Source organism: Mesocricetus auratus, unplaced genomic scaffold (genome assembly GCF_017639785.1).
Source record: "Mesocricetus auratus isolate SY011 unplaced genomic scaffold, BCM_Maur_2.0 Super-Scaffold_100007, whole genome shotgun sequence".
Lineage (NCBI taxonomy): Eukaryota > Metazoa > Chordata > Mammalia > Rodentia > Cricetidae > Mesocricetus > Mesocricetus auratus.
In genome coordinates this window covers 96,646,063-96,671,772 of record NW_024429191.1, presented here as the reverse complement: position 1 = coordinate 96,671,772, position 25,710 = coordinate 96,646,063, and the positions used below count along the sequence as shown (strand labels likewise).

Here is a 25,710-nt window from a genome sequence, read left to right as displayed (position 1 = left end):
ACGAGAAACAGGCATATGACATCTGGAAGGGAAGATGTTTCCAGCAAGAGAAAACTGCAGCTGTGTGCGGCCTTGGTGGGTGACTAGCACACACGAGTAGAGTAAGCTGCAGGTGATCTGGAGACAGGAGGAAAGGAGGGGCCCAGCAGCAGCAGGAGGAGGAAATGAGGTGCTGAACCCTGAACCACCAGAACCTGGGGATGGAGGTGCACAGTGGGGATTTCACTAGTCTTCAGGCTGCAGCAGGACATCAAGCAGGAGGCCTGAGCCATGCAGTTCCTACAGTTGAAACCCCAGCACAGCTGCTTTCCCCAGGCTCTGTGACGTGTGCTGTCACTTTCCAAATGTGCTTATTAAATATTGAAAAACCCGCTAGCTCTACTGTTAGACGCACCCGTGTGTAGGGTGACCTCGACGGGAGAAGGGACCGTGATGCTGTGCCCAGTGTGGGTGTGAAGGGCACGCACCGTGCCCCTCCCTCTACACTTCTGCATTTACACCCCATCACAAAATCCACCAGGATTGAAAACCAAATTTCCATGGAGAGACATAGCCACTGAAGGCTCCCCTGCCACACTGGGTGCCCAGTCTTCTGTTTCTCAATGCATTTTCATTACTGACACACAAGCAAATATGACTACACACTTAGCTAATTCCCTAACCCTGAAGGCCTGAAGGGCCAAGATGTCTGGGTCTTTTTTTCTTTATAAAATTTTATTGCTACATGATGCAGGGCAGACAAGGAAAATTATGGAGCTTTGGGAAGGAAAAAGGGTGCTGCCTGAGCCTCTGCTGGTAGGGGGCCAAGAACTCAGCATGGTTCGCAGCATCTGCTGTTCTGGTTGTCACACAAGGCAATATCCCTGTTACAGAGACATTGGTAGGAATGTTAAAATAGCAACAGGACCTGCTGAAGGTTAAACATCAATGGACTTCTTCCTTCCTAGTTGGAAACCCCCAGTGTTCTAGAGCCTCATGAGAAACCCCACTTTCAAGCAAAGCTCCATCTTAACCCCCTGCAACCTTGTGACCTTGTCAGAGCACAACCCTATCCAGGGCACCTCTGGAGTGAACATCTCACTTATCAAAAGTGAAAACAGGGGGCTGGAGAGATGGCTCAGAGGTTAAGAGCACTGACGGCTCTTCCAGGGGTCCTGAGTTCAATTCCCAGCAACCACATGAGGGCTCACAACCACCTACAATTCAATCTGGTGCCCTCTTCCGGCATGTAGGCAGAACATTGCATATGCCATAAATAAATCTTTTTTAAAAAAAGTGAAAACAAAGACGCAGAGGCTTCTTAGCAACCCTTTGAGGTGTAACTTGGCTACTGTTAAGACACACAGACAGGATTCTGAGAAGCCCTAAACATATTCTCGGGTGTGTCTTATTAATTCCCTGAGTGCCTTTCTTCCCACTAAACTGTTGCTTATGTTAAAACGTCTTTGAAATGAGCCCCAGCTGTTTCATACTGGCCCATCCTGAAAAGAACCTGGCTTTACTGGAATGGAGGTCCCCAAAGGGACTCCTTCTTAAGCTGTTTCATGTGCATCTATAGGTATAGTGTGGTGATCTGACCCCACACCCTCCCTTTCCTCATGGAGGGCTCCTTGCTCTTCTTACAGCTCCTGACAACCTCTGCAGGCACCCTTAGCACTGAGCACTTGACCAGCCCCCTGTGGATGCCTGCACTTCCCAGCTGAGCCAACACTACAAACAAGGCAGACTGCAAAGATCAAAGGTAAATGTCTTGTTCTGAAGTCTGTACCACTTGGTGCATTTTGCAGCACAGCATCTTGTGAGATGCTTCAACTCTGGCCTATTTGACAAGCAAAAAAAGGTTACTGTACAAGCAACCTCACATTGTCAACAACCATTTGCATCGCTTTTCTTTTTTAAAGATTTATTTTATGTGTGGGTCATGCCTCATGCATGTCTGGGCACCATATGTGTGCAGTACTTGGTAAAGTCGTAAGAGGGTGTCAGATCCTCAGGGTGTGAAGTTACAGGTGGCTGTGAGCTGCCATGTGATGCCAAGAACTGAACCCAGATCTTCTGTAAGAACAAGAGCTCATAGCCACTGAGCCACCTCTCCAGCCCCTGCATCGGCCTGTCAGCGAACTGTTGCAGCTTCCAGGCTGACCATTTGCCTGTGGAATTGTTGGTAAATTTTTTTTTTTTTTTTGCTTCTAGGAGCCCTTTATGCATGAAGGAACATATTCTTTTACCTGTGGCATAGCTTTGAATATTTCTCTATTAAAATTTATTTATATTCAAGTAAGTTTTTTTTTCTAAACACATCTAAATTTGGAACTGTAGTTTAAAAACTTCAATCACCACCAGGCTAAAACAGAACCTGCCTGGCTTCTCTTCCAATGCTTCTCTGAGTTTGTTTTTGTATTGAAGAATCTCTCTCTTTAACCTGAATCCTATTGTTGAAGGTGTGAAAATCAATCTCTTGTCACTCAGCTTTCTGTCACTATGATAAAATACCTTAAATACTCAGTTTAATAGGAAGAAGGGCAGGAGATCTCTGAGTTCAAGGAGTGTAAGGCCAATCTGGTTTACAGAGCCAGTTCCAGGATAGCCAGGATTACAGAGAGATGATGGCTTAGGTCTCTGGTAGCCTTCGGGCCATCAGGGTGGGGAAGGCACGGCGAAGAAGCTGCTCACCTGACAGCAGCAAGGAAACAGAGAGACAAGGGGTGCAGGCTCCACTCTGCCCTTCAAAGACACAGCTGCCACGATCTAAGAGCTCCTGCCAGCCTTGTCCCACAGACGACTTTCCGCCTGCTCCAGGTCTTTCCTAGTAGCCTCTGGGAGTCACTTGAGATCCAAACTACAGCAGCCTGCTGGCTTTTCCACCATTGCAGCTGAAGACTGCAAACCTGAGGGGCCTCCACTGGGTCTGCTTCTGCAGTCCATGAGTCTGTCTGCGGCTGGTCCAGCCCCCTCTCCAACACAGAGGCGTCCTGGAAACTGTGGTGTTTGGGAGGACAGGGTCTCTATCACTCTTCCTATCCAGGACTCCCTGCCTCTTCTTACTTATCTCTCCACTGGAAGCAGAGAATGTTTGTCTACTCCAGAAAAAAAAATTGTTAATTTCACTGGGATTATATTAAAGTTATAAATTAACTGAGAGAACACTGACGTGTTTATGACATGGAATCTTTCTGTAAGAGAGCAGGGCATGTTTTTATTTGCTGAACTTGATTTTGTGTCTCTCAGGAATGTTTTAAGGTGTTGTTTGTGGCAGCTTTTCCCATCTTAGGTTAGATTATTCCTGGATTTATGACCCTACCACACACAGGCTGCTCTTTCCTGCCTAATCCTCTAACGGTTGTTACTTCAGCTTCTGTGTATTAAGCCTTCTGCCTCACTAAGTTATTTTATTAACATTAATAGACCCTTTGGGTTTCCCAGACATAAACTCACACCACCACACACAGAACAGGGGCTGGAATGCACTTGCTTCCTAGAATTTAGTTCAACACTTTGAATGACTTCTGTTACGTGAACCTTACACTGTCCCCACCACTGTCCCCAAGGGTCCTAGAGCTATGTGACAGGTCTCCACACCAAGTGCTGAGGTCAAGATCTTTCTTCTTCTTTTTTTCTTTGAAGACAGAATCTCGCTATGCAGCCCTGGCTGGCCTCAAACTCAGATCCCCTCCTCTGCCTTTTGAGTACTGGGATTAAAGGCGTGCCTAGCTTCAGTATGATGACAACCAAGACAACAACAATAAACAAAGTGTGCACACATGCACAGCACTCCTGTGGGGTAAGAAGTCAGTGTGTAGAGTTGGTTCTCTCACCCCACCTTTATGTGGGTTTCAGGGATTAAACTCAGCACCGATGCCCACTGAGCTCACCAGCCTTGAGGTCAAGGCTCTTCACAGCTGGTACCAGTGACTGGTGATGCCCACAGGTGGCGACTGCATCCTTTCCAAGAGGCACGTTCACCTTGTTCCCTGTCCCTATTCCATGTGGGCACTCCTGTGACTTTGTCTGCTGCTACTCAGCCTCCCCTGTGGGGGAGGGGTACCTGGGCCTCCCAGGCTCTCCCTTCCAGTCCAGACCAGAAAAGCTCTCCTTTCTAGGCAGACTGACAGAAAGTATGGTGTGGGATTAGCCATTGGTACTTCCCACTGTCTTGGCTACACTCACAGGACAGGTACTCCATGTCACAGTTTGTTATGAGGCCTGAGGTAGCACACCCTGACCACTGGGGGCTTGTGATATGTGCCGCTCATGTGTACCTGTGCTGGGGAGAAACATCACCACATAGATCTCGTACACCAGCCATAGCCGCTGCTGAAAAGGTACCTTCATACGGCCTTCTGTTTTACCAGAGAGACAACACCCAGAACCCATTTACATACAACAGCCACGTTGACTGGCTTGCACAAAACGAAGCTTTCTGCAAACAAGGATCCCTAACACTTCCCTTCCCTTCACTGGTTTGTCTGCAGACTACAACCTATACTCAAGTCAAAACAGACCCTCAAAGGAATAAAATCCCATGACTATGAGGTGCTGGCAGGGAGAAGGGAGGAGAAAACATTTCCTGTGAGCGTGTTCCTAACTGTGACTGTTAAGTCAACGACATCAAGGGTAACAAGTCTTAACTCTGCCCAGTAACAGCTAGAAGATGCCCAGCATGAAGGTACCTTCTAGGAGCATAGCTTCCTCATGGTGAAGGGAGATTAGAAAAACTTAGAAGTATAAAACTACATCCACCCCAAAGACAGAGACTTATAAAAGAAGCCTGGTGGTCTGAATGAAATATGTCCCCTATAGGCTCATCTTATGTGTTTGAACACTTGGTCCCTGGTCAGTGGTGCTGTTTGGGGAGGCCATTAGAACCTTTAGGAGGCAGAACCTTTGGAGATGGGTTTATAGCTTTGCCCATTTCCAGTTGATTTTGGCCTTCTCTGCCATGTGCCCCCCCCAAGGAGGGGGAGTCAGAACAAGCTCTTTCTCTGTAAGTCACTAAGCCCTGGTGTTAATCACAGGAACAGAAAAGTAACTAATACAAAGTCTAAATAAATAGTGAAAATAAAATCCCTCCTTACCCACGCATGAAAAACAAACCCACATTCAGATCCTGAACGGAAGTGAATAAAGAAACAAAGCAATGTTTGAGGCACAGCCCACCACACCCCCAAACTGCTTTGGTGACCCAGCACAGCTGGGGCTGGGGGAGCTGTGACTCGGATGGGAGAACCCTGTTAGCGCTAACAGCAAGGCTAACGAGAAGGACACTCATCTGTCTTCCACCCCAAACCTGTCACCGAGTCCCGAGAAAAGCACGCAGCAAAAGCAGGCAGGAGGTGTGCAGACCTGAGTGGCGCTCCTCACACTGCCGCGGTCATCAAGGAGAGAGGGGGTAGGGTGAGGAGGGGCTGAACCCTCCTCCACGGAATGCCCACATGGGGTCTGGACAGAGATGGCTGTCTGGTGCATTTGGTGTTAAAACACTACACAGGGCCCACTGTGACAAATGTCCACTAAGATGTCCCTCATGGAGGCAACTAGGGTGGGGTTCAGGGGACAGAATTCACTATCATCATCTCGGGTTTCCATAAAATCCAGAGCCATCCCCAAAGCAAAGCTTAACAGACAGGAGGCACAGGTGTCTGGAGCTGGTCGGCACTCTTCCCAGGGCGGCGCGGAGGTGGACACTCCACAGCAGGCACCGAGTGGCAGGAGAAAGCTGAGCCCTGAACTCTCTTTCAGCAGAGCTTTGTGTAAGTGAACAGGGGAAATGTGGAGAAAGGGAGGCTGAGTACCTGATCCAATTTCCTTGGAGAAAAATCAGCTTGCAGAGGAAATAGCAGACACTTTGAGACTGCAAAGGACACACAGGCCAAGGGGCTGAAGAAAGAAAACCCTGCTTCTTTCCTGGCTGTCTTTTCCCATGTAAGCTTTTCCTGAGGACTGGGCAGTATGTGCACAGGGTAAACCTCTTTCTTTTCTTTGGATTATCCCATCAATATCAACTCAGAGTGTTTTCCCACATTCCTTGACATCATGCCCTGGATGTTCCCAATGGTGTTATAAATAAAACTTTATTAACTATAATTTGGAAGGTCTGCCTGAACTGCACATTAATTCTGTCTATGAAAAAAAGACTTCAATTAGTTGGAACCCAGCTTACACCAGTCCTTAATTAACTGCCTCCCTCCCTTATTCTTGTTAATTAGTAGAGACAGATGATAACAACAACTTGGGGAACTTATTAAAACCAAGCATGCATGTCTTCTCTTACACATGGATCTTAGCTTCAGATTTTTAGGGTTATGTGTTTAATCTGGAGTGTCAGGAAACTAGAAAGGACCCACAAGAAGAAGCCCTGGGGGGTGAGGGAAGAGTAGAACACATATGATGTAACTGTGTGGGGGAACACTGGCATAACTCTAACTCTAACATTAACCTAACATTAACCTCTGGCTTCTGCATACATGTGCACTCCCACAGAAATATTTTTAGTGAAAAGGACATTTTATTCCTAACACAGTGATTTTCTTCAGTGGCAGTACTATGCTCATACTCAGTTATGTGATATGGCCTCTGGTCTAGGGTAAATTCCAGGGTAGTGTTAGGTCACTCTGCAGCATCTGTCTGAAGCAAGTCCACTTTTTGTTTGTTTGAAAATCGAGGAGGAAACAGTACAGATTGCTGTATGGAGGACATGCTGCACAAGAGATGGTACCGACTCAAAGCTCAGAGCCCCAAAACCCAGGGCGCTGACACACTGTGACGCTATCACCACCATCAAGGCTGAATCTAGCTCCTTACAGGTTCATGTCCCTTGTGAATCCCGTCCCTCCTCTCCTCTGCCCCCAAGTAGCCACTGATCTACCCTTCCTGACTACAGACAAGCGCACACCTTCTGCAACTTTAAATACACACAGCTCTACCAGCAGCGTCTTTCATGTGACATGGCTATGTTGGGGTGAGCCTGTGGGTTTGTTTTTTTTCTTCCGAGACAGGGTTTCTCCGTGGCTTTGGGGGCTGTCCTGGAACTAGCTCTTGTAGACCAGGCTGGTCTCAAAACTCACAGAGATCCACCTGACTCTGCCTCCCTAGTGCTGGGATTGAAGGTGTGCGTCTCTCCAACGCCCGGCTTGTTTTTTTTTTTTTTTAAATCTATGATTAGCATGTATGCCTGCCCATTTAGACTGCTTCCAATATCAAACTAGTAAAGCAAAGCTACTCAGAGCTGGATGTGCTGGCTTGCCCCTGTAGCCTCGGTACCTGAGAGGCAGAGGACTGCCAGGTGGTGCCAGGCCCGATGACCCCTGGAACCAACATGATAGAGAAAACTAACGCCTGCGAGAGAAAAGGTTTTGTTCCATGCAGACACAAGAGGCCTGCCTGCGCACGTTAGTGCTGTCTGCAGACACAGGACACACCTATCCCCATGAGGACTGTCCATGAGTGCTCTGTGGTCTTGTGTCACCTTCACCAGCAGTGACAGCCGTCTCTCATGCATTCTTCTACAAGTTTTATGATACTGAGCTTCACACTTGGGGTAGGCCTGTTACGGTGTAATTTTTAATATGGTTCACTTTTCGGCACATGGATGCCCAACTGTCCCAGATGCTCTCCACCAGCGTGTTTCTGAGCGTCTCTCCTCTCTGTGGTGGCACGTGCCGGCTTTACTCTCCACCCCACTTTCATGCCATGCCAGGTTTGCAGTACTGCGGATTTAGAGCAAGTCTTGAAGTTGAGTTCTTCACAGAAACAAAGAAGTTTTGTTCTATTTCAAGATTGTTTTGGTCATTGTGGGTCCTTTGCCAATTTCCATATGGATTCTAGAGCCAGGGTCTTGGACACGGACTGTCTTCTATGATTTGTAGTGTTTGATGAATATACCTTTTATTATCTTCTGTCAGAATTTAGCTGTTATTTCATATGTTTTGATGCCTTTATTTTAATTTCAATTTCTAATAGTTGAATAATAACATTGAGACATAAATTGATTTTTCTGTATATTAATCTTATAAGCAACAGACTTAGTAATATTGTGTAAGTTCTGCAGAAGTTACAAATAGACTTACTCTGTTTGAACAAAACCAGTAATACCTGTTCCGCTCAGCAGTTTTCTTCCTTCTTCCTTTGCACAACTGAGGATTTCCATGCAAAACTGCAGGCAAGAGTGAGAGTGGGTGCCTTGGTTGTACTTCTGACTCAGCACTGGTCTTTCCTTACGATGGGTCAGGGTGGCTGTAAAATTCTTGCAGTTGGGGCTTGGTGGTCAAAAGGTTCCCCTGTATTGCTAGCTTTTATTCTTCTCTCCTTTACTGTTTTATCTATTTCAATTTTTTTTTCTTGAGACAGAGTTTTTCTGTGTAGCCCTGGCTGATCTGGAACTCTGTAGACCAGGCTGGCCTTGAACTCAAGATATCTGCTGGCCTCTGCGTGCTGGGATTAAAGGCGTTCACTACCACCACTCAGGTACGCTTTTTAAAAAGTATATGCTTATCTGTCTATGTGTGCTTGTGCTCTTGGAGGCCAGAAGAGGGCATCACATCCTCAGGAGCTGGAGTTATAGTTGTTAGTGAGTCAGCACCTAATGTAGGTGCTGGGAACCCACTCAAAGTTTTCCCTGAGCATTCAGAGTATGTACATGACTTCTTCCTTTGCTGATCTGGTCATCCCATTAACTTTTAATTGCTGTGTCAGTCCACTCCTGTTGCTGTGAAACACCCTGACAAATGCGACCGAAGGGAGAGGGTTTTGTTTGGCTTCTCATCCCTGGTTACAGTCCGTCACTGGGGGTGGAGGTAGGAACTGCAGCAGCTGTCACAGCACAATCAGGAGCAGACAGAATGCACACGTGTTTACGACTCAGCTCACTGTCTCCACTCTACACAACACAGGGCCCACCAAGAGAACGGTGCTACTCAGATGGGCTGTGCTATCCCACATCAATTACTGTAATGGAGACAGTCCCTCACAGAAGCACACACACAGGCCAGCCTGGTCTAGACAGTCCCTCACTGAGACTTTCTTCCTAACTGACTCTAGACCAGAGGTTCTCAACTTCCTAACATTCGAGCCTTTACTGCCGTTCCTCATGTTCCACAAAATTATTTTGTTGCTACTTCATAACTGCAGTTTAGCTACCATTATGAATAAAATGTAAATATCTGATACGCAGGATACAGGAAATGGCACCCCAAAGGGGTCACAACTCACTATCCTAGATTGTCAAGTTGACAATTAAAACTCACCTTCACAGCTATTAAACACCTTTACAATCCTGAACGAAAACCCACTAGGCCATGATATATTATTTACTTATATCACGGGGGGGGAGGGAGGGAGAGAGGATATGTGCACGGCAGTGAATGTGGAAGGCAGGGGCTTGCATCAGGTGTCTTCCTTGGACATTCAACTTTTTTTTTAAGATGGCCTCTCACTGAGCCTGGAACTCATGAAGTGATCAGACAGAGAGCTCCCATTTGCCTGTCTCTGACCCTCGGTGTTGAGAGCTACAGATAGATGCTTAGCTTTTATGTCCCCATACTTTCACAGCAAGCCCGTTAGCAATGTGCTGGGCCTGCATACAGATGTTTCTCTGAAATATTCTACTTACGGTTTGTGTTATCTATATTCATGAGGTCTACACTTCTTTTGTGTTGTGTTTGGGTGCCAGTGTTACTTATCTCGTCTAGGAATACAGAAAGGGGTGTGTTGTTGCCCATATGCCTCTTCCTTAATGTTCAGAAGAATTCTTCATGGAAACCATCTGGACTTGTAGTGTTCTCTAATAGATATAAAGCTACCAAGATCATCTGTTTCTTCTTCAACAAGTCTTCCATGTCAGTAACAAGCCTGTCTGTCGAGATCATTCACAATACTCACCTCCCATCCTTTTAGAACCATCAGTGCTATCGTCTGTGGCTCCAGATTCTAGACCCTTCTTTCTGTGCGTCCTTCCCAGTCTGGGTGGCTCCTCAATTTTACCCACGTCTTAAAGCAGTAGCGCAGACTCTGCATGGCAGCTGCCAGCGTCTCGTTGTCCCCGTGCTCCCTTCCTCCTATGTTTTTCCTTCCCTAGCACCCCAGGTGGATGCCGAGGCCAGGAGCCGAGTCCCCTTTTTTCCTAACGGCGCAGTCAGGGGCCCCCAGCATTGCTTAGCTGGGTTCCAAAGACTACTTACTTAGTTTTCACTTGATGGAAAAAATTTTTTAAAGAATAATTTTTTTGAGGGTAGCCTGGGCTACCTAGTAAGACCCAACAGCCAAAGAACAAACAAACCTAAAACCTCCCTCTTTGAAAAGCTTATTAAAATTGTACTTCATATTTTAATATAAAGGTTCACACGGTTATAATTACATGTATATGGTGCTAAATTACACATATATTTGTAATACTTTGGGTAATGTGTTATTTAAAACTATATATGTACGTGGGAGCCAGAAGAGTGTGTGCAACCCCTCGGAGCTGGAGTTATAGGTGGTTTGAATTACTCGACATGGGGGCTGGGAACTGGAAACTTGGTTTTTTTGAAGAGCAGCCATCCATTCAGCTCCAAACCCATCTTAAGGGCTTGATGACTCCTGTCCTTTGCAGAAGTGGTACACAGCAGTGCTCCTCAGATACCAGGGAGAAAAGAGCCTGATGGGCCTTTAGCAGAGTCTGGCCTGAGCAGGCATCCCCCTTCCCAGACCTCCAAAGCACACCAGAGCACTGGGTGGCCTGCAGTGTAATGATGGAGACTGGCAACAGGCTTGTCTCTAAGCACAGGAGACCATATCTGCAGAACGCCATGAGTCATAGGTTACAGACGGTAGAGTGCTGCAAGTTACAGACCACAGACTGTAACTTACATCTGTAGAGGGTTATGTACTAATGGACCACAGGTCCCCATCTGTAGACTGTAATGTACTAATGGACCACAGGTCCCCATCTGTAGACTGTAATGTACTAATGGACCACAGGTCCCCTCATCTGTAGACTGTTATGTGCTAATGGCTCACAGGTCCCCTCATCTGTAGAATGCTATGAACTATGGACCCTGACAGAGGCAAACCTGAATTACCTGGGGCACTTTGAGTTTGGCAAGTAGCAGGTACCACTTGAGCAGAGAGGCAATTAGATGGCAAGGCCAGATGTGAGGAGGGAAGGAGTGGCTGCTTAAACTTACATGGAATTTTTGTTTCTGGGAGTTTTGGTCAAGGTCATTAAAAGAAGGAATGATGAGGAAATGAGGCTCAGTTTCAACCGGAAACATTTCAGAATGTCCCTCAGCAGGATGACTGCTACTAAACAAACAGGTGCAATAATTGGATGGCCTCTGGAACATTGCAGGCAAGGGCATTTCCAGCTGAGCACTGGTACCACACACACACACACACACACACACACACACACACACACACACACACTGCTCAGAATGCTGCAGCACCTGTGCTCACAGCTGAATGCAGCCTCCGTGTCCAGGAGTAAGCAGGAATTGAGAGTAGCTGAAACACCACTCTCCACACACTGGGACAAGGTGACCAACTGTGACGCCAGTGATCGTGTCATGGAAGCACTGCTACCTGCTTTCAGATCTGACTCCTCCCAAGACTTCAAACATAGATATATTTATCTTTAGGGACAAAAATACTGAAAACAACAAACTCAAAACCCTTAACCATGGTAATCAAATGGGTTCACATGTGTCCATGCATCCCTGGCATCTCAAGCGCGGTCCGAAAGGCAGACCTGAAGCTTGGGGCCCACAGTCACAGAGCCATGCATGCCCTGTGCTCATTTCTGCCCTCACTCCTTTGCCCTGGCTTCGCTCTACCACAGACTCGCAGGAGCCTCTCTTTCCATGTGACATCACTACTGCCAACTCCAAACGTGCTGACACAGAGGATGAGGATTACAGGGTAGAAGAGAAGTGAGATCCTGAGGAAAGCCTTCTGCTTATGCAACTTGGCCCTTCAGTAAATTGGAATAAAGGTAAAATAGAAATGATTGGAAAGTATGGGCTCTGGTTGATCAAGAACATACTTCAGTGTCACAGGTAAGACAAACGTGACGCTGTTCCCAGGGTAGAGGGTGGATCACGGACAACCTCAGTGGAGCATAACATGCACAGTGATGAGAACAAGGAGTCCAGGTCTCCTCTGGGGAGAGGCAGGGGATATGGCTCGGTTGGCAGCATGCTTTCCTAGCATACATGAAGTCCCGGGTTCTACTCCCACCACTGCACACATCTATAATCTCAGTACTCGGGAGAGAAGTGCAGGAGGGTCAGGAGCCCCCAACATTGCCAAACCATTCCCTCCCTCCCCTGACCTGCAGTGACTTTGTCTTCCTGCCTCGCCGTTAGATCCAGACACAGCCTCAGGCCGTCACACTCTGCTTGTCACAGCGTCGTCTTCTCTGAGCTACGCAATGTGTACACATGCACACACCCATACTGGTATGTTAGAAACAGACTTGATTCTTCAGACCAGTGGTTCTCCACCTTCCTAACACTGTGACCCTTTAATACAGTTCCTCATGTTGTCGTGACCCTCAACCACAAGATTACTTTGCTGCTACTTCATAACTGTAATTTTGCTACTGTTGTGAATCATAATGTAGATTTTCAATAGTCTTAGATGAAGCCTGTGAAAGGGTCATCCAATACCTCCAAAGGTGTCCCAGCCCACAGGTCTGTTTCAGACTGTCTCAAAAACAAGCAGAATAGCAAAGCTGGTAACTCTTTACCTCCTCCCTCGCCGGCCAGCCCTTCCAGCAACCTAAGCACGTACCAGTGCCATCTGCTCCCCATGGTCCCTGCCAAGCTGGTTCCCACCTATCTGGGAACCACAGTGAGACCCTCTGGAGTGCAGAGGGCATCCCTGTACTTCCCAGTCACCTACAGCCCTGCAGACGGGGAGATGAGTTTGCCCTGGCCTCCTGGGCTCTACCTGGGTGCCCTGGACCTGCTCCACGTCTGCACCCAAGCATCTCACAAGCTAGTGGAACAGACACCGATCATCAGGGCAGCTCATCTCATGCCCCAGCTCTATTACTGGGTGGACTACTGGGGCTGAATGAGATGCCACCTCTCCTGGCTACTGGGGGTTGGGGGGGGGGCCTGCGTCCCTGTCACCTCTTCCTATGACACGCTTCACAAATGAGATTAGTCCTTACAGCTCTCTGCCCCACAGCCCGCGAAACACCGCTGGAGGCTTCGTTTGCCGCCCCCTGGTCCTCTGGACCTTTCTGCTGACTCTTGCTTGCTTGCAGTGTCAGCCCTTGGTCAAACACAGCCTCCTCACAGAACCACTGGGCTGACTGTTCACATCACGTCACGCTCATGGTCAGTGACTCTTGCTCCTATAAGGTGTGACTCTGCCCCATGGTGTCTTTTTGTTTTGTTTTGTTTTTTAAGCTGTTTGTGCCTGTGACCCCTAAGGGTGGTGAGCATTCTGAGGTCAAGGATAGGGTCAGCTAACCTCTTTGCCGCCTACAGACCTCAGCACAAAGCTCTGGGTATAGGTCCCACCAAGTTTTTGTAAAGAACACAAATGGTGCAGGGCCAGGAAGTGTAAGCGATTACGGATGATACAACAGGAAACTGTTGGGGCTAGGAAGTCACCTGTAAAGGAGGGACCATTAGTGGTCATCCGGTGCTATAGGCAGCATGGGTATGACAGGACGGGTGTGGGCTCGGCTTTCCTAGCTAGCATGTTTGGAAACAGGGAAAGACGGGTGAGGCAGGACAGAGCTATGGCGGGGAGCAGGCTGGGCCAGTGTCACTTGTTGCCATTGTCAGAAACACAGAGAAGAGCCTCAAGAATGGTCAGGGTATGGTCAGAGTGCAGGTGCCAGGGGCACACAGAAGACAGACGGGAGATCTGGCAGCTGGTAGAGACTAGCCTGGAGGAGGGAGGGAGGAAGGACAGCCACAGCCTGCAGGAAGAACAGGAGGGAAACTCAGGAATGGCAGCCCCACCTAGCACCCGGGGGTCACTGTTGTGAGGGTACGATAGCTCAGGTCCACAGACCCAGCCTTGCTCCCTACCCTTGGGATGAACGGAGGTTACTCACACTGTCCACAGCAAGGATTTTGGCCCAGATGAAGACAAGGAGTGGCCGCAGCTCTCGGGCTGAGCTCTGGAGCAACTTCAACACGTAGGGGAAGATGCCCACGGACAGGGCCTGGAGGTGAAAAACAGCATCAGCACAGTCCAGAGGTCCCGATCCACTTCACTCTTTGTTGACAATATCTAATTAGTGAAAACCTGAAGATGGCCAACCTGCTCACCCTATAGCACTCTGCAGCAGACCAGCTTATGTACTGTGTGCCACTTACAATGGACAGCTACTGTTTATAATGTAAAACAACCAATTCATACGAAATGTCTAACTGTTCCATGAGTATTGTTTGAAACTTCATTTATTTAATTCATTGTAAATGGGTGCGTGTGCATGTGTTGTGTACATACACACACACGTGTACATTTGTAAGTTAGAAAACACGTATGTGTTCACAAGAAGCAAAACACAGGTTGACTTAGGGTGGTTTCCTCTACCACCTCACCTGATGAGGGTAGATTGGCCACCAATGATTTCTCGGACCCATCCACCTGCCTCCGCCTCCCCCACTGCACCAGCTTTCACATGGGGGCTGAGGATCTGAACTCAGGCCCTCATGCCTGCACACGGGGACTTTACCCACTGAGCCATCTTTCTAGCTCTAAACCTTTACTTGCAAAAAGAGCCAATGCACCGCAGATGTCAAAGACTCTAGTGTCCCTTCAGCCTGCAGGTTCCTTATGACTTATTCGTTGGAAACATGGGTCACTGCTTGGTTTTCCTGTTTTGTAGACTGAGGACCCAGAAGAATGGTTCAGAGCTGTGCCTAAATCAGGTGCTGACAGTTTCCGGGAGGAAAGAGGCCGTAGAAGGCATATGCCCACCTGCCTGTGGTTCCTGGCTTTTGGAAAGTCTAACAATGATGGGGACCAATGACAAAAACCCCAAAAGAACCAGGGAGGGAGGAGCTCACCCTAGCTCACAAGACTTTGGCTTGGAGTTCATAGACTACTTCACTGAGTCTAACCTCTGCCTCCTTTCCCCAGGTAAGGCAGAAGGCACGTACCAAGCTCACCGCCCAGGGACCCAAGTCCAAAAAGCGTCCCAACAAGTCCAAGGCCCTCAGCCGGTGCACCTGGCTTAGCAGCACCTGGAAAGGCAAGAAAGATATTGAACGACAACAAAATGACACTATTGCCACTTCGCTAAGAAAGCTCCAGTGTGAGCCGGTAGCCCAGGAGGGGTCAGACATTTTTCTAGCTTGGATGCTGCCTGTGTAGTTCAAACTTTAGATAGGATGAAAAAAAAAATACTTCTTCATTACCCAAGTAAAATATGTCACCTGCACAAAGAACATATGAACATTCCACTGTGTCCAACAGGACCACCACTGGTGGCACTGTTCTCTATGTCCAGCCTTGCCTAGATGAATCTGTTCCCACTTCCCATCCCTAGACACCCACGGCAGTGAGCACAGTATGTCCTCTGTATAGATGTACATATTTTAAATGGTTCCTCCAACACCAGGTATCACAACGCTGTGAGAAATACCCCAATCTGCACACCTTTGTACATTTAAACAATTTTTTTCTCCTAAGGATAAATCTGGAAAGTAAAAATATAGGTTGTAACATCTACATGGCATTACCACAGTGCCCTAGGCGAACTACCTCAGTCTTCTAACAAGAGGCCTGACCACGGCACTCACTGGGATGTGACTGGGTAAAGTACCCAACATCTCTTGGCTCTGATTTATTGATGCTCAGTACAAGGTCAAAACAATCCTTAGGAACAAAGCCAGGTACACTATCATTTCATGTGGAAATAAGCGTCATCAATGAAGACTATGGAAACAATGTAAATGCTACTTGGCCCCCTCCTCCCCCCTGCAAATAGCATACTTCCTATTTCTTTCTTTCTTTTTTTTTTTTTTTTTTTTTTTTTTTTTGGTTTTTCGAGACAGGGTTTCTCTGTGGCTTTGGAGGCTGTCCTGAAACTCACTCTGTAGTCCAGGCTGGTCTCAAACTCACAGAGATCCGCCTGCCTCTGCCTCCCGAGTGCTGGGATTAAAGGCGTGCGCCACCAACGCCCGGCAGCTTCCTATTTCTTTTATTGATTTATACCTTTAAAAAGTTGAGGTCCAACATGAATTTTAAGAATATAGGCTGGCTTTTTTGGGTGTGTATTTGGACTTCAAAAAAACAGAAAGTATGTGTATGTGTATGTGGGGGGTGGGAAGCTGAAGATTTGGCTTGGCAGTCAAGAGTACCAGCTGCTCCTACAGAGGACCTGGGTTCAATTCCAAGAAACTACATAGTGGCTCACAACCGTCTTCAAGCCCAGCTCCAGAATATCTGGTCCCTTCTTCTGGCCTCTGTGGGCAGTGCACATGTAGCATAGACACACATCCAGGCAAAACACCCAGGTACATAAAATAAATAAATTTTCTCTTAAAAATTAAAAAATAATCAACCAAGAACCAAACTCCTGTCTCACACTGTCACAGACACAGGAAACCACAAATGACAGAGACTGACTAGGTGAAACAGGGTCTGTCAAGGTGACCCATGTTCACTTCCTGGTGTATAAACAGTGCTCAGGCTTTTTGACTGAGCATGAGGAGAAACTGAGGTTCTGGGGGCGGGAGAACCCAGGAACTTCTGAGGGAAAGAAACCCCATCATGGGGCACAGGGACAGACAACATGCGTCAGTGGCTTTCCCCGCATTTGGAATAAGATGCACTGACAGCACAGAACTCTAGGTGAGTTACATGTAGCAGACATGGAAGAGAATAACTCTGCCCTGTGGACTCCTTCCTGCCTTTCTTGCTTGATGATGACTTCCTTACTTCTTCTGTCTGGGATGGCAGTCATGGAGGGTCCCAGGCAGAGCCACACAAACGCAGAAAGGTCCCACACTTTGAAAACTGACAGTGGCTGTAGATGTCAGTCTTGATATTCTCTCTTTTCTGTTGATTTCATTTTTAAAAGGCAGAAAAGATGCTGAGGCTGTGTGGGAGAGGCCAGGTCCACATTTTTTGGGGTTGCGACTCAGCAGCCTGACTGAACCTTGAAGTGCTCCTACACACACACACACACACACACACACACACACACACACACACACACACACACCATCAGCTAACGTCTGGGCAGGGAAATTCACTCTGGCTTATGGGAGTGGCAGGCACCCGAGAGACACTTTCTCCCTTCCTAACGTCTCCAGCTCTGCCAAGGTGCTGGGGGATAATCGTGAATGAAGGATTTCAGGACAAAGCAAAGTAACCAAGAGCGCGGCCAGGGAGGGCGTCGTGGAACTGGAGCCCCCTTTACCCGCTGGCTTTTGCCTTTTTTGTCTTTTCCTTTCCTAGCCTTGTTCATCAGGGCTCACCCTTGGGTCAGGCTGGGCCTGGTGGGGGAGACAGAGCCTTGCATGTGGTAAGGACCTGCCGCGTCACACGGAAAGCGGCTCATGTTCTCTCTGCACTATTTCTCCATATTTTGGCATCAGGTTGGCTCTAGAGTTCTTCCTTTTCCCTGAGAGACTATGAGTTGTAAATGGAACATGAAAAATAAAGTCGATAAAAGCCATTTACAAAAGGACGGTTTGCCAGACCCTGAAGAACTAGATTAAACGTGCCTGGCACCGCAGCCCTGCCGTGGGGAGGGCCAACTCTACTCCTCCGTGCTGCTACAGGTAAGAGGCAGGTTGGAGAGAGCTGCATGGTGACCCAGGTGACCTGAGAGGAGCCCCCAGTGCTGCTGCCACTTCCTGGAGTCACGTGGGTATCTCAGCTCGCCAGGCTTTGTCCTGCTATTGTTACTGTTGCTGTTGTTACTTTGGAAAACATTTGATACAGCTTATTGCTCACTTTGCAATCCCAGGAAGGTCTAAAAACTAACTAACTAGACATATGCAAGAGAGCAGTGATAATGTCAGAAAAGAAGTAACAACAGAATTACCCCCCTTTTGGCCCAAGTCGTTCTTTAAGGGTTCCTACAAACAGCAAGAACCCGCTATTGTTACAATTTTACATTCACATATGTTCTTCTTTCTTGCTGGCTGGGATTCCTGGGGCTCTAGATGGGGAGAAACCTGAGTTCTGGGGGAGGTGAATGACCTAGTGGCTGCGAGGCTGGCTGTCCTATGGGAGAGATTCTGGGCAGGCAGGGTCCACTGTGTTCTGTCGGGAGAGACAGCTGAGCTGCAGTTGCCCCAAGCATTTAGCCCAGTGAAGACGGATGGTTGTCCATCACAATGTGGTTAGCAGCCCTAATGAGAAAGCACAAGCCTTTCTTGGGAGGAAGCAAGGCCAATGTCCTAGCCAGGTGGAAATCCCATGGCCTGTTTTATAGCGGGAAGTAACTTGATAAGTACTCTGGAGAGTGATGGTCCCATCACTGGCCCTTGGCAAGTTCTGTCCCTTCTATTTGGAGGGCAGTCTGTCCTCTATTCCTCCAGGGATGTGGGATGGCTTCCTACTCTTCCAAGTTGGCACCCCTCGTGATTTCCATAGTTTCTGACAGAGCTCCCCCTAAGCTCCCATGCTCGCTTGATAAATTCTATTTTCTGGCTTCTACAGTAAGTCACAAGTCCTCAGTGTCCAATCTGGCTTTTCTTAGTCACAACCCAACTCACCAGTTTCTCCCACAAACACACATTTAATAAAACACAAACTTGGTGACCCATTATCTACCTACCCGTGATGACAAATCCACTACTCATATTCCTATTCTATGCCATTTTAGTAACCAAAAGTCAGCAGGCAGTAATGGATTCCTCACAACAAGACCAGCTTGCACATGGTAACAGACACATGCAGAAGGCCCCCACCAAGGGAAGGCTGATGGCATCAGGCCTGCCTGCGCTGCTCTGGTTGCTGGCCAGGACAATGAATACTGTAGCTCAGTTAGGATTTGCTGGGTGGCCTCACCCTTTTCTCACAGGACAAATTTGCATCTCATGTCCTTCCAAGCAGGAGGTAGTGATGCCAAGAGCCTGCACCTCAGCGAAGCTTGCTGGCAGCGGCGTTTCATCAACTCCTGATTCGTAAGCAAGAGGCGAGGGGTAGTGATCTATCCCAGTTTATATTTAATTGGGAGAGGAAGAAGGGAATTCAAAGGCTTTGCCAAGAAAAGGCCACTGGGAGTAAGTAAGCGTCTACTGACTTCAGATCAGATGCGAGGCACTGATGGGCCATCTGCCTGAAGCACAGCCCCATGGCGGGGCTGCGGCCACCGCCCAGGCCCTCCTGTGCCTAGGGCGCACATGTGTTTCTCCCTCCTGTGGGACGCAACTGACCTGTAGGACAATGGGCAGCTGCTCAGGGGGACTCCTGTTCTCCACACCCATTGTGAGCCACACCTGGAATGCTGTCAGCTGCTCAGCGAAGAATGGACTGTGCTGTAGGAGAAGAAAGAACCGATTAGTGAGGCAGGTCCTTTACACCACCGTCACCCTCAGTCCTGTCAAGGCAGTGGCCACAGAGCTGGTGGGAGCAGGTCTTCCAGGCTTGGCTAACAACCTGGACAGGAGAGAGAAGTCTTAGGCTGCCTGAGGATCAAGATGTAGAGCTCTCAGCTCCTTCTCCAGCACCATCTGCCCGCACGCTGCCATGCTTCTCACAATGACGACAGTGGACTAAACCTCTAAACCTTAAGCCAGCCCCAGTGAAATGTTTTCCTTTATAAGAATTGCTGTAGTCATGGTGTCTCTTCACAGCAATAGAAACCCTGACTGATACAGTAGTAAAAGATATGAATTTAGTCAGGTTGACATACAAAATTACTTGTAACAATACACATACAAAAAAAAAAAAAAACCCAGAATTTAGCCATGTTGATTCAGTGTTATACAGATGTCAGCATTGCCCAACTCAATGTCTGATACTCCATAAACTCAGCCGCAGTCCTGCAGGTTCTCTGAAGAAACGAATAAGCTACCATAACAGTCGGACGGAATCACAAAGGGTCAAAAGTAATAGGGACAGTTGCGGAGAGGAACACAGCTAGAGGACAAAGTAGCAGCCTCAACAACATCTGTAATTGTTTAGAATCAAAACCTGGACTGTGGTGCCTGAAAAAAGTGCCCGAGAGAACAGAGCAGAGAAGCTAGAAGCAGCCACACAGTCACTCAGAGTGGGCATCGATCGTAAGGACGGCAGACACTTCCTGCTCCAGCTCACAGTTGGCAGAGCCCGAGAGACCCACCACAAAGGCAGAGGCGTGGGGCGCTCACCTCAGGTAGTTTAAGACGGCTTTGGACAATGCAACAAAGGCCTTAAACATTAACAAAAATTTAGTAAGTTGGAATTTGCTTAACAAAAGATATCTGCTAAACAAGAAAAAGAAAAGGTAAAAACATGAAAATGCAGTCTGCAGAAAAAAGGGACATTCACAATGAGACAAAGAACCACTGCAGCTCAGCAGAGAGATATATATGCATAAAAGACAGACCCGCCAGAGAACAGGAAACCACATTCTGGTGGCACTGGGGACAGATGCTGCCATTATTCACATGGAGCCAGATCCTGGACAGCAGGAAGGCTGTGAACCAAAGACTGTGTACAGCTATCCAGTCGCATTTACTAATCCCACCTACAGCTTGGTGCTGTCTTACTAACTCCCAAGCAGACACACGCAAGGGTGGGCAGTGCCCAGGATGTCATCAGTGTGTCCAACATATAGAGGACAGGACGGGAGAGTACTTCCCCCCAAATTCTGGAAATGAAGGTAAACACCTTGCTATAATACGTACAACATGATAAAAACAAGCGACAGACAGGCCAGGATGATTTTCTTCCCTCTGTCTTCAGCCACATAGTCCCTGGGCCTGGGCCAGCACCAGCCACAGACCGACACTGAAAACAACGCTGGCCATGGGGTGGAGACTACTTGGAGCCTGCAGACACCATTACTCTGTTTTTCTGTGGAAAGGCGTTCCAAGGCATATCAAAGTGTCCTGTCGGGTGGAAGCAGTCAGACACAAAGAGCACACCCCATCGGTACTCAACAAGGGCAGCAGACAGGCAAGCAGCTGCAGAGGAAGGAGCGGTTGGTCTGTGACTGCTTGCTATGGGGCTGGGGATGAGAGTGCGCTGAACTGGTGAGGATTCACCAAGCCACGTGTTTATGATGCATATGGATTTCTACATCTATTCTATACACCAAGAGGCAGAAAATAAAATACAAAGGCTAGAGCATGGCTGAGATCAGCTGCTCCCCACCCCCGCACCTGACGCCCCAATGTTCCTTTAATGCAGAATACTGATTCCATCAGGTTAGAGATTATGTAGTGAGACCCTTGGCAAAGACACCTGGCTTTGGAACAGAAGTGCTCAGCACGAAAGGAACACCGCACAGAGTGTGCTGTCCTAGGAGTTGTCATCTCCTTAGCAAGGGAAGGCAGGATCTGAAGTAAAAAAGACTGCCCTTTTTTGTTGCTGTTGGTTTTTCAAGACAAAGTTTCTCTGTATAGCCCTGACTGTCCTGGAACTCGCTCTGTATAGTTCAGGCTGGTCTTGAACTTAGATATCCACCTGCCTGTGCCTCCTGAGTGCTGGGATTAAAAGAATGTGCCACCACCATCCAGCCAGACTGATGTTTTAATGGGGTTTTCCAGGCATTCAGCTGCACCTAGAGTCCCTGTCCCTCCTGGACAACACTAGAAGTAAGGATCAGAGGTGGACACAGCTGCCATGTCTGCCACGGTGCAGGTGTCATTTTTTATGGAGGTTTGGGACTCTGAAGGAGAATTGTTCCTGCATCAGTTTAGGAAAGGCAGGCACACAGGCTTTCTGTTTGGAAGCTGAGCAATGGATGCTACATGCACCAGGGAAAGCCAAGACAGTATAAAACTATGTCATCCTTTCAGATACACAAAGACACATAGCAGACATACACATACATAGACCACACACACGCGCACACACACACACACACACACACACACACACACACACACACACACACACACACAGAGGGAGCCAGGCTCCAGACACAGAGAGACATTGCTTGTAACTTAGTGGCGGGAGCATGACTGCCAGAGTCCTTGCAACTTTGCTCTTGGCTTAAAAGCATCTATAATAAAATGTTATCTCCCTAGCCCCAAACAAGCAACAAAGAGGAGAACATATTGACACAACGTTGACAAAAGGGAAGAGGAGCTCTTCTTTAAATGCCTTTTGCCCCCATCACTTAACCTGAGGAGCTAGCATAGCCCCCACACACCAAGAATGCAGTGTGCTAGTGCATACACAGGCCCAGGCTGGATTCCGCAGCAGGGACACTGACAGATGACACCGACACACACTGCTCACTCACTGGTCAGTGGCCAGTTTTCTCTGGGCAGTGAGCTGTATAAGAACAAGCGAGGGCCGACTGCACGTGCAAAGCCTGTCCTAAGCACTGTAGGGATGCTAGCCCATTCAGCCACCACACACACACAGCTGACCCATTCAGCCACCACACACAACCTCTTGAATTGGGCTTCCCCAGAATCCCTGTTGAAAATGAGGAAACCAGGCTGGGTGTTTTGGTGTACACCTTTAATCCAATACTCGGGTGGTAGAGACAGGCAGATCTCTGTGAGCTCAAGGCCAGTATGGTCTACACAGTGAGTTCCAGGACAGCCAGGACTATGTAGAAAGAGCCTGCCTCAAGCAACAACAACAAAATGAGGACACCAAAGCTCAGGGAGATTGTCTTGATGATCCACAGACAGAGACGCTGCCTGGCTCTCAGGGAGATTGTCTTGATGATCCACAGACAGAGACGCTGCCTGGCTCTCGGCCCGACACCCCACCCTCCCCAGGCCTTGTGTAATCTTAGCTTCATGAATGTGCTTGGCCTGCTTCTGTGCTCCCGGCCCCTAGTCTAGGTCCCTGATGTCTGGCAGGTGTTGTGCCCTGTGTTCCTGAGGACGGCCCAGGACTTTAGTCGGTCCTGGTGCTTCCCTCAGCACAGATGCTCCACAAAGGAAAAACCAAAGGGCCTGGGAGACTGCTAAGGCGACTCTGGGCAGTGTCATCCATTTGTGCAAGCCACAAGCAGAACCAGGTACAACCCATGCAGCTGCTCAGCTTTCACCTTCATGGTGAGACTGAGCTACACCCCCAGGTACCAGGAGACCCACAAGCTAATCCCTGGTAAAAGGCACCAGTAGGAAACATGCTCCCCACTGGTGGAGGAGAGAGGCTGAATGAAGAAAAGTGAGTTCCTGCCAGCACTACAGAGAAACCCTGTCCCGGACTCCCTCCCTGCAAGAGGTCAACCATATTAAAACCCAACTTGAGTCCCTGGCTGACCCGATCTTGAAAACTCTGTAAGCTGCACCTTTTTACTAGGTAGGTGAAAAACTAAATCCCTGACACCAGAATTCTGGGTGCTACACATGAAGCCCAGGTGTCTGCAATGGAGGCACAGGCTCCTGGGGTTCTCTGAAGCGGGGACTCACCCTGAAGGCAGTGCCCTCCTCGATGATGGTCGGCAGCTGAGACAGACAAATGTCCACGGCAAGGTCCCAGGCCTGCCTGGGGAGAGAACACAGGACACCACAGGGTTAGTGGAGCAGCCTTAGCTTGAGGCCTTCTCAGTGATGAACCTTGGTGCCATGGGGAGGAAAACCCTTCGGCCAGGAAGGGCTGTGTTGGGGGTCTTCCCAGGAAGCCTGGAGAAGTATACGTGGGTGGGCGCTGTGGCTTACTCTAGCTGCCTCGTATGACAAGCCTCTCTTTAGAATGAAGAGAGAAGGACGACAGTGGTTCCTGATGTCATCACGACCCTCTCTAAAACATAACCTTCGTGCTCCAAATAGCTGGGGTTCCTGTGGAGGCAGATAGGATGGCAAGGGCAGAGAAAGGCACTTTGCTAGAAAAAGCCCAGTCAGCAGGCTGGCACAGGTGTCCTGGCTGTGCACTTGTTGCCCCCAGAAGGCCATGTGGTGTCAACACGTCAGGCCCCAGCATCCGCTTGTCTGCATGGTTGGGACCTGGCCTAGAAAGCTAGGGCTGTGTTGGTGGCCCTAACCTGAAATAGGGCTGCCTTTGGCAGGCGGGCTTGGCCAACCTCAGCCTCTCATGGCATGGGGTACTACTCAGCACTCTGACGGAAGCCACCATGTCCTTGATGACACGTCTTGTGCTCAGCTGAGAGCCCTGTCTGGGACCCCACCGGGTGGATGCCCACTCCCTGCTCTCGCTTCAAGCCAGCCCTTGGACTCTTTGGGAACTCTGGCACTCAGATACTGCGGGCTGATTTATGCAGCCTCATAAACACATCCTCTTACATAATGGGGGGACACGGGGACTCAGTGTCTGGGAGCAGGCTGGCTGCACTTACATAAGGCTCTTTGCCAGGTGCCCCTCCTCTCCTACTTTTGGAGGACCAGAGAGCAGGACAGGAGTGCTGTGGACTGGAGCCACACAGGCCAGGGTTCAAAGGCAGATTTTTATCTTGGCCTGGGTGTGTAACCGAGTATAATTTTATTGATTTCTTATAACATTTTTAACCGATGCTTTCAGACTTAGAGGAAAGCCCTGTTTCCCCATGAGTGCGGAGCCAAGAGAACACAAGTGCATGGTCCTGTTTCTCCTCTGGGAGTACTTGGTTACTATACACCTGTCTTTCTGGTGGTGCTCGGGGAAGCGCTGGCCCTAGGTCCCATGGGAAGGTCCTGGTGGTGTGTACTGTACCCCAGCCTCCAGTTCCACTCTGTGCACAGCTCCGGGATTCAGGCTTTATACCCAAGCTGCCACTCTCTCCTCTTCACTGAGGCACTGGTTACTTTTTGTCATCCCTATCTATGACCAAACACCTAACAAAAAACCATGCTGGGGAGGAAGGATTTATTCTGGGTCACAGTGGCTGGTGACCGGTGGTGATCAAAGGGAGTCGATCATGTCATGACTAAGGATGCCAACCCCAGATCCTGTGAGTCCTAGGATCACAGTGGGGGCATATGGGGACCGCAGGGCAGCCTAGCCAGACCAGGGGTCAGATGAGAAGCTCTTCAGTTCATAGCAGTCACATTGAAAGCGGCCACACTGGAGCCGCAGGAGTCCCTTGCTTAATCATTGCCTGGGTTGGATGGTCACACTTCCTAGCAACATTGCTACTGCTTACACTGGGCAAGTGGCCCAGGGTGGCTACACAAGCAACTTGGGAAATGGCGTCCGTGTCACAATGGCTTGTCCTGTGTGGCATGGGACCACAAGAAGCTCTCCCTGGACTTCCACTTCTAGTACCTCAGGTAGCTGTCTCCCCAGCATGGTTCTCTCAGTGTCTTCCCGATGTGTGCATGCAAGCATGGCACTCTTCATTCTCCCCCAGGGCCACCCTCAACTGCCATTGAAAATGAAGCTGGCTTTCTTGGGGACTGCTCATCCTGACTCCACCACTGAACCAGAAGCCATGTCTGAAACACACCTAATACTAAGTCAGCAGTATCCTAAAACGAGTCCCAAGTTTACCAGTCTTACCATGCATCCTCTCACAACTCCAGACCCTCTCTTGACCCCTCTATGGCTATAAGAGTGCCACACTAACAGCCAGGACTCTCATCATTCTTATTCTGCCTGCCTCTTGGGGTCAATAGGATCCCAAGGCTCTCTGCATCTGCACTGTGCCAGGCTGCTGTGGGCACCTCAAACGTAGGTCAGAGAAGAATGAAA

General features: G+C 48.7%; 1 protein-coding gene and 1 long non-coding RNA gene across 2 annotated transcripts in view; one reads left to right on the top strand and one right to left on the bottom strand.

Annotated features, from left to right (window-relative positions):
* Positions 1 to 25,710, bottom strand: part of Rptor (regulatory associated protein of MTOR complex 1) — a 231,918-nt gene that overhangs the window by 45,379 nt on the left and 160,829 nt on the right. Inside the window, exons 10-13 of the mRNA XM_040750158.1 lie at positions 23,496 to 23,571; positions 19,344 to 19,445; positions 15,108 to 15,191; positions 14,054 to 14,164 (exon numbers count right to left, since the gene is read on the bottom strand). Of these exons, the coding sequence (XP_040606092.1) occupies positions 14,054 to 14,164; positions 15,108 to 15,191; positions 19,344 to 19,445; positions 23,496 to 23,571 (373 nt within the window). The remainder of the gene's footprint in view (positions 1 to 14,053; positions 14,165 to 15,107; positions 15,192 to 19,343; positions 19,446 to 23,495; positions 23,572 to 25,710) is intronic.
* LOC121141590 lies at positions 8,402 to 13,043 on the top strand. Its single transcript, XR_005878569.1, has 3 exons — positions 8,402 to 8,463; positions 11,816 to 11,968; positions 12,342 to 13,043. It is a non-coding gene; the product is annotated as an uncharacterized LOC121141590 (long non-coding RNA).